The sequence below is a fragment of the Pygoscelis adeliae genome, unplaced genomic scaffold, assembly GCF_000699105.1.
Source record: "Pygoscelis adeliae isolate BGI_AS28 unplaced genomic scaffold, ASM69910v1 Scaffold131, whole genome shotgun sequence".
NCBI lineage: Eukaryota > Metazoa > Chordata > Aves > Sphenisciformes > Spheniscidae > Pygoscelis > Pygoscelis adeliae.
The window spans coordinates 1,622,845-1,635,380 of record NW_008824058.1 but is presented as its reverse complement, the minus strand read 5'-3'; the positions used below and the strand labels follow the sequence as shown (position 1 = coordinate 1,635,380).

Sequence of the window (12,536 nt, the reverse complement as noted above, 5' to 3'; positions counted from 1 at the left end):
AGGTCGGTCGCGTCCCCAGAGCGTGGCAGGGAGGTCGGTCGTGTCCCCAGAACGTGGCAGGGAGGTCGGTCGCGTCCCCAGAGCGTGGCAGGGAGGTCGGTCGCGTCCCCAGAACGTGGGTGCTTACGGTAGCGGGAGACTGGACTCCTGCCCGGGAAGCCCTTTCCTGTCTTGCGCTGCAATGTGTGGCGTGAGATATACTATTTAATTAGCTATGAAAGGCAACATGTTCCTCACCCTCTATTTTTATATGGCATTAATATAATTATATCTATAATTAATATGGATGGTAGCAATATGCTAGCCTGATAATTTTACATCGTCTTAATTAGCATGCATTTTTCTTTTTTAAGACGGCGTGTTTTTCAAACCCATCCTCTGTAATTGTTAATTCAGACATCACTTATTCTTTCAAAAGATATAATGGAACAGTGGATTGCAATTATCAAAGATGAGAGGAAAGAGAAATATGCAAATGGAAATACATTTCAAAAATACAAGTATTTGCTTTCTATAAAACACAGAAGAAAACGTCTCTCTGAGGCTAAAAACACGTCTCTGAGGCTAGAATAAAATGCCTGATGCAAATATGTTTACTGTAAAAAACCAACACAAATAAGTCGAAAATTAAAGTTGGAAGTTGCTTCAGGATAAATGGTAATGGATAAATCTCGTAATAATGAGCATAGTAAAAGATGAAATGTCTGTACAATATATTCATATGAGTAATTCTTGAACCCAAACTGCTACATCGAGTGAGAGATGCTTTGTGCTACAAATGATATCGGTGATTTTCAGATTATTAGATTATTTGGCCATGTTTCTTGTTCCAGTTACAGCATGACAGCAGGCAAGTAGGTCCAGTATTCTCTCAGTAAGTAAGGTTTTTGGCTGAAGGTGTTTAAAGGAAAAACCAAAGCCCCTCCCAAAAGGTTTTCTTGTTGAATATTAATTATGGTAGCTTGTAGCTGAACGTTATTATCGTATCTGGGTTTGAATAATGGTTGTTTCAGCCCAGGTCTTCAATACCTCAACTACATGATATCTTTCTCTCCCCGATCCAGTCTTAGGCTAGTTTTGACGAAGGATGATTTTAAGGACGGGACGCTTGGAGTCTGAATACTGAGCAGTGCACTCAGGATGAGTAGCACCGCTGGACAGGAGGGCATGTTTTACTTACAAATGAAATAAACGTGTCTATGGGAGAGAGAGATATCCCTCCCAACAAATAGGTATATATTTATGTAGTTATTTATAGGTATCACAGCTTAATGTTATAGCACCAATAGTCTTTTTGAACCTATTTTAGGTTGTTTAATTTCTCCCAAATTTTCTTCCTTCTTGACTTCTGTGCTTATTATTCCAAAAATAATTTCAAAACAGTGTACTGGAAGGGGACTTTTGGAGGTCTTGATGAATGGTTGAAGAAGGTTGATTTTGTTGTTGCATTGTTTTATTTTGAGAAGAATTTTCAGATGTTAATATAAATGAGAAGGTCATAAACAGTTGAATAATTTTTTATAAAACCTTCAGACTTCAGTTTAGTCCAGAACGGGGACTGCTCTTATACAATTTTTGATGAAACCTCACAAATGATCCTGACTTTATTTTTTTTTTTTTTGCAACCTTACGCACTTCCATGAACTTAGCCTGACGTGCTAATATCAGCTCATCTGATCAAGAGGATGTACATCTGTTGGACCTCTACAAAACAAACCAGTGATCAGTCTGATCAAATGTAGACCTTTTTCATCAGTGTTTGGTTTTTACTTACCAGGGACAAGGTGTAGGCAGACATCTTACTATAAAAAAAAAAAACAACAGTTGGAAAAAACACACAGATTCAGGACACAAACTGAAACTTGGGAAGTGCATGTGTGACAGCTTGTATGAATTTGAAAATTTGAAAAAACTGCTTCTACTGCCATGCATTTAGCATACTCGAGTACCTGTGGATGCTTTAGTTCTCGCTGAGATGTGCCGGAGATGGACACAGTCAGAGCTGCTTTTCAAAATGACACCCGTGTCTCCTCCTCGGTCAGCCCGCAGCCACAATGTTCTTCTCTAAATACTTCCAGAATGTAACGGAACAAGCTAGTACATACACGGAGTTTTCAGCACTTTGGCAAGACTCAGCTTTGCAAAACAGAAAAGAGGTTATACGGTTTTTTTAAAGGCTGTGGGACTTGCTTCTGCACACAGAGAAGTGGGGAAAGGAAACGTAGAAAATACCCATACGAACACAAAGTGGCATTTTTGATGTGCCGTGGACTCATTTTATCCCCTTCCCAAAGGACAGCATGCTTCGGAGTGTGATCTCAGCACAGCGCTGGCCGGTTAATATTTAAAAGTCTCTCTTGCCCCTGGAGAGAAGCCCGAGTATTGGCCTGTGGCTGATGTGTTTTTAAGTGAAAGCAGCACTTTGAGACCCTCAGATTTGATCTCGGTGATTTATCACTGGATGAATAAATGCAAAAGGCAGCTGGTGCTTTGCCATACCTTTGGATCCCAGATTTTCACCCAGACAAGTGGCTGGCGAGCGGTGAATAAGAAATTTGGAAAATGGAAAGACCACTGATCCTAGCAGCTCTTGCTCTCCCTCACGGCTTTGGTTTGGACCTGGCTGCTCCCCTGCCACCTTGGCATGCTGGTTTCGTACTCCGTGATTGCTCTGAGAGATCTGTCTGAACCTCCAACTTCAAAATCCTTGCCTTTATTCCCTTGGCTGCTTTGCGCAGTGTATAGGTTTTAAGAGTTACATGGGGAGAATTACCTTTACTAGTGCCCCACTGCACAGCGTCGTGTTTCCAGGTGACGTTGGTATCTCCCGCCCTCTGCTTAATTCACTGAAAAAGTTTTCGTTTGCTGCTTGATTGATTCTTCTTCCTTGAGTACAATTTAATGTTTCACTGGAAGTCTCAACGGATAGGCATCCCCTGGGGCACTGCATTATTTGTGGTTCAGATCTCAGTCTCGGCTCTTTTAATTATACTGTAGTCCTTTTACAAGAGGAATGCGTTGTATAGGAACTCGGAAATCACCAAGTAATTGAGTTGTATGTCCACATATGCTGTATTTGTCTGTGCTTTTATTATATTTCTCTGTTAATTTAAGCGTTGCCACATAAGTGAATATTTTGCGTATTTTTGACAGCACTGTTTCTCCGTTGGAGGTGTAGATACAGATTTATACTCATCAAAACCTGAACGGGACATCATAATTCTATCATTTGTCACGGTCTTGACATTATTTTATTAACTGCAAACTTTCTCCTATTTCTGTTTCCACCGCGGTGGTACTGCAGCTGTGTGAGCTCCAGCAGCAGACCAGATGCTGTCTGCAGTGGGATGGCGGATCCTGGTGGGCACGCTGAGGCTCTGCTCTCTGGTCTCCTTCTGCTGAGGAGAGGGGACAGAACGGAAATAATTCACTTTCTGCTACGAAAAGGATTTTCTGCAAGGAAAGCATGAGGCAGTACAGACCCAAGGCTGTTCCCTAAGGCCATTTCAGGAGCTTTTGTGCTGGGGCCAGCAATATTATGGAGGTTGTGAGCAGTGGCTTAGGAGCAGAGAGATACTTCCCATGTGTCCAGGCCATGTAATCTGGTGTAACTGCTTGCAGTTCTCTGCCACCTTCCTTCCTTTCCTCCGCCTTCTCCTGTGGTCTCCACATTTTCATCCCTCTCCGGGCAGTGGACCTCGCTCCTTGTGTGGCTGGTGAGGAGCGTGCGGGAGGGATGGCTGGAGACCCCACGGCGGATTAAAGTTACCAAGGAACTGCAGTCGCAGTGATTTAGCGCTTTTCCAGCTCCCAAACCCACCCGCAAAGCGCTGAGCTCTAACTGAGCGAGCTTCCCCATCAGCCTGAACCCACTGCAGGGCCTCAGCGGTGACGCCACGAGAGCCCAGCCCGCGCTGCCTGGCGACTCTGCAACGCAGTGAGACCATCTAATGTATTCGTATGTAGTTAGCCGTAAATGAACAAATCCTTGTCGTGCACATGTTGCAGGCGCAAGAGTCACGCACAGCCTGGGTTTCGTCCAACTGGCTCCTCGCTGCAGGCGTTCAGTTCAACAGTCCCCCTGAAACTTGTAACTGGTTTGATAGAAGTTTGTTGAGGGAGTGTTCTCTCGTGTCTTAATTTATTTCCTAATTTTAAGTGTCTGGATATTTCTGAAATACTCATTTAACGCAGATAATCCTTGGTACCCAAAGTTAAGGTAGATACTAGTTTAGGGAAGTTTGGGTTTTTCCAATGATGGGTTTGGTTTATCCATTGTATTAAAAGATCCGTGAAATTTCTCCTGAAGACACTGATCACATTTACGTGCTTCTGTAGAACTCCCAGGAGGTAAAAGTGAGTGTATGCCTGGGTGATTCCAGGGCTTGGTCCCATAAAATTTCCTTTCCTAAATATGGTACTCCTTCTCTTACGTACGACAGACATTCACTAGTGGAGAAACTTGCACAAAACTCTCGTGAAATCTCAGTGTTTGGAGAAGAAAGCAGTTCTGCTCCACCGGAGGGGAAATTAGGCATATTCTGAATCAGCAGTCGGTTAGGACTTTGGCTAATTCTTTGTCACTGCCATCGTTTTCTGTTTCCAGGTATTTTCTTACACTGCTGACAAAGAGATCCGCACGGACGACTTGTGCCTGGACGTCTCGAGGCTGAACGGCCCCATCATCATGCTGAAGTGCCACCACATGAGGGGGAACCAGCTCTGGGAGTACGATGCCGAGGTACCCGAGGCCTCAGTGCTAGCACCCGCGCTCGCCGGGCAGCCGCGGCCTTAGAGCCAGGAGTTTATTCTTGATAGCGTATGGCCGTATCACCGGGGAGTCTGTGAGTGCCGGAGCGTGGTGACGTGATGTGCCGACGGTGGCTCCTGCCATAGCACAGACTCGGGAGTGCAAAGTGATTCAGCTGACTGCCAGGTTTTAAATTGTGTTTCCACAAAATTGTGTTTTTAGAGGGGTGAAGAAGTCAATTATTGTTTAAACGAGCTCATTTCTAGTAGCTGGCGTTGTTTTACATCTTACAAACTTCAAGAAGCATTCTGCATTTTTATATAAATGAAGTAGAAGACAAGATTTACTTATTTTTCAGTTACAGTTTTTCCAGTTTATTTCTGCTGGCTCGTAAAGATTATTGGCTCTGGATTTAAATTGTGTTTAATCGTTTTCCGTACCCAAGTCACCTGTTCGGTTTGACGCTGCCGTGGGATGGGAGGTGGCTTTTTCTGGGTTTTGAGAGGGAGTGCAGTTTGAAGAGATTTGGTGGCTTATGGAGAGGTAGTAAAATTAATACAAAGTATGTGTAAATAGCTCAGTATTTTATGGCCGAATATTTCTTCTTTTTAAATGAGACAGGAAACAGCAGATGAAAATGAAAACATTCATTTTAAGCTTTTGCTTTGAAACGTGAATGTGCAGTTTTGCATGGTGAAATTCACACAAAGGTATTAGCATTTTCTTCAAGATAGGATCTTTCTAATATGTTATGGTAAGAAAAAAGCATAACAAGCCTGCCGTTGCACAACGTTGAACTGCCAAGCAGAAAACCAACAGCGATGCTTACCAGAGGTGCAATTTCTTTGGTAACTTTTGATGCGTTCTTATGTTTAACATTTGAATTTAAACCCATTTTCTCTTTAATAAAGAAGATTATTTTTCTTCTTGCACAAAATGCATGCATATTTTGATAATTTTTAGGTATTTTTGAGGATGTTCATGCCTGCAATTAACACCTGAGATTTCAGTTCTTGCATCCTCCTTCATTTCGTTCCTGCAAGCAGATGATAATTGATTTTTAATCAGTTTCAGATTGTTTTAAATAGAAGCTCAGGAGCGTAGTGCTGACCGGTGGCCGAGGACACGGAGGCGGTGTCGCGGGTTCCTGATCAATCTCCGCAGGAAATTAAACATCACCAGACACCACGGGCACGGTGCCCTCAGCCCGGGCGGGGAGCGAATGCCTCCTCGCTCTCGGGTGCCCCGAGCAAATCCAGGCAGGTCTCTGCTTTGGTCCGGGGTGGCTTTTTGGTTATGTTTGGAGAGGTCATGGGGGGGTCTCACTGGGTCTGACAGCCGTTGCTGCAGCACGCGCTTTCGCTCCTGTTCATAGCACAGCAGCAGCATCCTCTGCCCGCTGGTGTGCATGGTTCTGTTTTAAATTACACCTTAAAATATCAGGTTTTCAGACTCTTAAATTGGAATCTTTCGAGTTTATCTCAAGTTTGTATTAATTTATCCTTAAAGGATAGATTTTGAATATTGAAGAAATACTATTTTTAAAATATTTTTCGTATTATTTTTATGTGCTTCAACAGCCCAGTCCTAGCTAAGCACAAATAGCGCAGAAGGCAAGCCTGTATTTCAGCTCTCCGCTAGAACCCGCACGCTGGGGGATGCTCTCGCTCCCACCCCGGCTCTCACCTTTCCCACATATCGGGCACCGTTCGATAGCCGTGCACGTGGCCCAAGGCGAGGTCCCTCGCCAAATGCTCTCTCTCTACCAGAAGTGTAGAGGGCAATACTTCCTGACAGAAAAAAAATCACACTGCCGGTCGCTTTCCTTTGAATATTTTAGGCACAAGCTACTGAAAATGAATTTCCTCATTGAGCACGGTTCTGGCTGCCCAATGGTCTGCGCTTACGCGCCTCTGCTACTCTCAGTTTAAAGATGCCAAATTAGTATTGGCATATTTCCATCACTGCAAAGGTAGAAAGCTACTGCAAAGCTAGAAAAATACTGACATATTTAAAAGACATGAAGTCTTTTAAAAAGTATTTCCAACATGTCATAGAAATAGCTGCTTTTACCTTTCTGCATGAAAAGTATAATTTCTTTCAAACAAATATGTTCTTCTTTACTTTTAACATTGGAGACGTGCTGTCTTTTTCTCTTAAGTACAGCGTAAGACAGCCACAATGGAAAATTTCTAAGTAGCTGTGTAAAAACAAAATCAACCATTAGATGGAGCTCATAAAAAAGAAATAGGCCATTTTTTTAATATAAGGGATCTCCGAGACACCGGTTTTGCTGTCGGTTCTACGTATAAAACACAGCCCATTGCCCTATGTACCTTCTTATTTATTGGCAAGGGGTTTTTTTGTTAACAGTTCTACTCTGTAAACATTCAGACTTCAGCTTGCAAACTTCCCTTTGATGACGGTATTGGTATTTATGATATGTCTATTAGCGTATTAATCGTATGATATGTTTATTAGTGTATTAACCGACCCTCAGTGTTAGCATTACGGTGGGGCTGGCTGTGCGGAGGGGCGGCGTGCAGCGGGGCTGAGCCCTGCTCCCCTTCTCCGCTGCGTGGGAAGGGCACTTCGCTCGTGCAGCCTTCCTCCAGTTTGGTTGCCTGGTGGCCTCCGAGCAGTGCGGGAAGCCTCCAAATCCATACCTGTACGCAGTATGCAAACGCATACCTAATATGCAGTATTTTTTACCGAGAAAACAACTGGCTTGTGATTTTTTTTTTAATTTTTTTTTTCCAGACAAACAGTTGCAACACGTTGCCTGAATCGCTTGTATCCATTCATTTGGTTTTCCAGCGAAATTGCGCTCATTTGTACATCTCTTTCCTTATTCAGAAATTGAATGGAGGTGGTTTCTGGGTGTTGCATGGTGGTTACAGACCACATCCCTCCTCCTGTTAAAGGTATTTAGGAGTTAAGACTTGGTAATGGACAGCAGTGCCTCGGCCACATCTGGAGGTACAATGAGAGATGTAAATAATCATAAAAAGGGATTTCTCAATAGAGACTTTCAGACAATTTTCTTTGATTTACATACTGTTAACTAATTTTTCTATAATGTTCTAGTTTAGTTTAAATTATGGTATTGAAATATATAATATATATAAAATCATAGAAAGTCTTTTCCAAGAATTTATACATCCCTTAATAATATTACAGTTCCCTTAGATATTCCTAGCATTTATATCTTCTCAAAAACAAACAAGGAGCTGAGAAGGTTTTGTGGTGGTGATAAGAAAGGTAAATCTCAAATGTTTTCATACCTATTTGTGAAGGTATCAGATTTAATTGGTTTGAAGCAAGCTATTCAAAAAGCCCCTTTTCTCATTTTCTCATACCAAAAGTGTCTGAATTTGTGCAAAATGCTTTTAACGCTTCGAATTGTTAATAGATTTTTACTTGCACTTGAGATGCAGGTTATCTTGAAACGCTGGAATAAAACAGGGATGGAAAGGTATCAGTCGGTTTGTCAGAGGAGAAAATCCCTTGCTGAAGGAGAGGACAAGAATTGGCATTCGTATTTTGGGTCCAAAATTGAGCTGCACCAGCAGAGCTGAGAGGAGTTAGATATTGACCCCAACTTCAGCCCTGGGCCTTTGCCTTCTTGGGTGCTGGATTCACCCCAAGCTTTTTCAGTGCAACAGGTGACATGGACTGAAAGAGGGTGAGGAAGAGATCCCAAGGGGAATAAAGTAGAATTAAAATACTCAGAAATATAGAGAGTTTGCAGAAGTGGTCACTGTAGCCCGTACGCATGCTGTCAGAAGTGCCGCCGTGGTTACTGTTATCTTGGGAAAAGTCACATAAAGCAGGAAGAACCTGGTTTTCATGCGCAGGAAATAGTTCTAAAGCGATTATTTTGATTAATCGCAAAGAAATTTACAACCCACTCCCCCCAAAAAAAACCCCACCACCTCACGGTGGAGGTATGGGCACAGCAAAGAGGTGTTCTACTGTTCGACTGTTCTACTGCTGTGTTGAACTTCACCTGCTTTCAGCGCTGGAGGGAGAAGCAGCGTTTCCAGCAACGACCAGAATTCACGGGCTCCTGGGCAGCTGGAAACGTGATTTTTGCTGTTCGGTTTTGTGTTACTCTTGTTCGGAGGATCTGCTCCTAGGGGAGAGGAGGTCAGACCGACGGGTGGGTGTGTAGTGAGGTTTTCCAAAGCGTCTTAAAAAAGTCTGCCCGTGTGAATTGTATCGCTTAAAACTGTGATGAACCTCAGCTGATAACTGAGATAAAACAGTTGGTCACGGCGTGTCAGCAAAGTTATTGAATGGAAACAGTGTTTTGCGTTGTGTCTTGTAGAGTTAAAATGATGGTGGTGTCTTTGTAGGTCTCACAAATAACGCAGTACTTGTCAGGGTTTGTACACCTTTTGAAAAAAAAAAAACCAAACCACACCACAGAACGGAGTTTAAATACTTTTTTATTAAGCAAAAGCAGTTGTGACTGAGGAGATACTAAATATTAGCAGATTGCCTCAGGTCATGTCACTGAAAAACATCATTGAAGAAAATGACATGGGCTTAAAAATTAAAAAAGGTAGATAAATTACATAGCATGGAAGGGAACGTTATAGTTCCCAAATGATTGCTCTCACCTTGAAGAAAGCAAACATTTAAGCTGGTATTTGGAGGGATTATTGTCATGTCACGTACCTAGATGAATGGTCAGAGCGCTAAATTATTCTTGCATCTTTCTCCAAAAACCCTTAAAAATTAGTTTTACGAACTTTCTGCTTAGCGATAGGAGAACAGAATAGAAACACAGAAACGCTTCTCGTCTGGATCAGAAAACTTACAGGGAAACGAGGAGGACTGGGTACCTGGCACAAGTGCTGCTCTACTGCTGTGAGCCGTTCCCATTAAATCACAGCGTAAGATTTCGGGCGAGTTGCTCACAGCTGCAGGCAGGATGGATGTGCCATGGCTGTGGTGGCAACTCGGCAATATCCAATCCGAGTGACGGTATTATTACTATAAAATAATAATTTGCTAATTGAGAGAGTTGGTGTAAGAAGAAAAGCTATTCAAGTAACTTTGTGTGAATAACCCGTTGCTTGCTTATTTAATTTGCAATATGGAGAATATTTTACATCAAGCTTAAAAAGCAAGTTGAATTTTTTTTTTTTTTTGCAAAGCCCCAATTAAAAGAATCAAATACAGCATTCTCTTTTAGTATCTACATGAAATGGAAGTCCATGTTGAAACAAAATAATTTGCAATCAAGAATTGATTTTTTTGGTGTTCCATAATTCTGTTTTTCAGTTTGACTGAAGCCTGCCACGCGCTGGCTGTGGCTCTGGGGCTGCCAGGTCTGGCCCCATGGGTCACGCAGGGTTGCCTAAACCTTTTATTCCATTGCTGTTTCCTACAGCTTTCCTAAGGCAGTTTTTACTGAGCTGCATCTTTTTCTTAACCCAGTGGGATAAATTACTTTAGGTATTACCTGTAGAAGAAAACAAGAAGCCAAATATTGATATTAAAATTTATATGGTCTAAAAAGAAGCCCTTATATGCACAAAATGTTAATGGTGTAGTCTGGATTTAAGGGAACAGTAAATAAAGAAACCTGCTGTCACCAGGAGCAACAACAGCGATGAGCTTCAGCCTGCGGATCACCCGAACGAGCTATTTCCAGGAAGGGTACCCGAGCCTGTGCCACTCTCTCCATTTCTAATGCAAAATGGCTTTTAACACTTCAGGTGATAGTAGTTTATAGCATTTTTAAACTTTTTTTTTTCTGCATGTTTTTACATCTTGACAGGAAATTCTTTTGTTTTTTCGTCTCCTTTTTTTTTTTTTTAATCCATTGCCTTCCATTATTGAATTTTAATGCTTTTCTTTCCTACTTCTTGAACAGCACATTAAGATTCCTGGCCCTTTCCCAAGCTGCCCATTCCGTTGCAAGGGCAGCTCTATAAATCAACTGTATCGATGGGACGTGCCAAGTTAGAATTTCCCAGCTTTCAAAGGCTTCCTATCAGCATGTGTTTTATAACATATTTATAATGCATAAATGCTGTTTGCTTTGGAATGGGGGTGGGAAACGAGGCGGTGGATCAGCAGAAAGAGATCTGGGAGTTATGACGGGCTGGAGCCAGAGTTGCTCCCTCAGCGTGTGATCTTGCTCGTCTAAGGAAACCCGTTTTTCCAATTTTGTTAATTAGCTGGTTGTTTGTTTCCCCCCTGTATTGGGGCACTGGTCTTGGTGGAGGTGTTTGTGCAGGAGGTACATACAGTTGGTGTTTGGCTGCCAGACAGATCCGTCGGGTTGAGGCTGAAAGCTGTGCGGAGCGTGTCCAGGTGTGTGCCCATGTACCTGGTGACTCCCGTTGTGCTGCCCAGTGACATCCAGCCAAATTTCAGTATGTACAGTGTGGTGAACTCTTATGACATGTAACACACGTGAACGATCTCAGGAAAAAAAACAACCCTGTACATATGTCACATCTGATAGAAAATAGTTTCATTTCCTCATGCATGAATAATGATGTCAGGATTTGATCTTGCGTACTTACTGTTATTTATCACTAAACACCGTGTCTGTACAAAGCTGTTGAATTTGCATTCACGGAGAGATGAGGGTCTTCACAAAAAATGTTTCTTGAGTCACTGTTTGACTCCTATTTCCTTTTTTTTCCCCTTCCGTCAGTATGCTGGTAAATGGGAATATAGCTTTGAGGTAAGTTTGGTAACAACTGCAGCCCCTGTACCAAACCCTAGAATAGCGCATCTCGCTCGCTCCCCTAGCAGTGCTGTGTAAAAGTGACGTGACTTAGTGCCTTTCCGTAGGTACTACTCCAGCATGCCAAACCTTGCTTATTCAGGTAGTCGCTATACGGTCTCAGGCTGCCAATGCTATATACAGAATATACGTGTCAGACTGGTAACTCGGGAACATCACGTCAGAAGAGTGATTTGACGGAAGGTGGATGCTGACGGTGGTGTGCGCGGGAGGATGCTGGTGCCCGCGGAGCCGGAGGTGTGTGCAGCCCCGAGCCCGCCCGCGCATCCCCCCCCACATGAGCCGGCTGCCGTTGGGGTCCCTGCCCGCTCCCCCGGCTTCATCTGCGCTCGCTAGGGAACGGCGAAGTCCCGCTGCTAGCCGGGGAGCGGGAGCAGGGAACATCAATAGAGAAAAGACGCATTCCCCAGCATACGGCATAAAGATTGATGGCAGAGAAGCACATGAGCACATGGACACAATTTATGTGAACAACTGGCTTGTTTCTTCTGCTGACTGCATACTTCACCAAGCCCTTTCATTTCTGTTCACAAATGATGTGAATACACATTGCATCATCAGTGTCACATCTACTGGTCTGCATCCTTCAAACAATTACAGACTTTGTGACTATTTCTCTTCTTGAAGTTATTGGGACCAGCTGGACTCGGTGTAGTCAAACTAACTTAGAATCACAGAATGATTTAGGTTGGAAAAGACCTTTAAGATCATCAAGTCCAACCATTAACCTAGCACTGCAAGTCCACCCCTAAACCATGTCCCTAAGCGCCTCATTGACACATCTTTTAAATACTTCCAGGGATGGCGACTCAACCACTCCCCTGGGCAGCCTCTTCCAATGCTTGACAACCCTTTCGGGGAAGAAATTTTTCCTCATGTCCAATCTAAACCTCCCCTGGCACAACTTGAGGCCATTTCCTCTCATCCTATCACCTGTTACTTGGGAGAAGAGACCGCCCCCCACCTTGCTACAACCTCCTTTCAGGTAGTTGTAGAGAGCCATGAGGTCTCCCC

General features: G+C 43.1%; 1 protein-coding gene across 1 annotated transcript in view; it reads left to right on the top strand.

The window, feature by feature from the left end:
* Positions 1-12,536, top strand: part of GALNT13 (polypeptide N-acetylgalactosaminyltransferase 13) — a 139,154-nt gene that overhangs the window by 120,329 nt on the left and 6,289 nt on the right. The window contains exon 11 of the mRNA XM_009334034.1: positions 4,607-4,741. Coding sequence (XP_009332309.1) covers positions 4,607-4,741 — 135 coding nt within the window. The remainder of the gene's footprint in view (positions 1-4,606; positions 4,742-12,536) is intronic.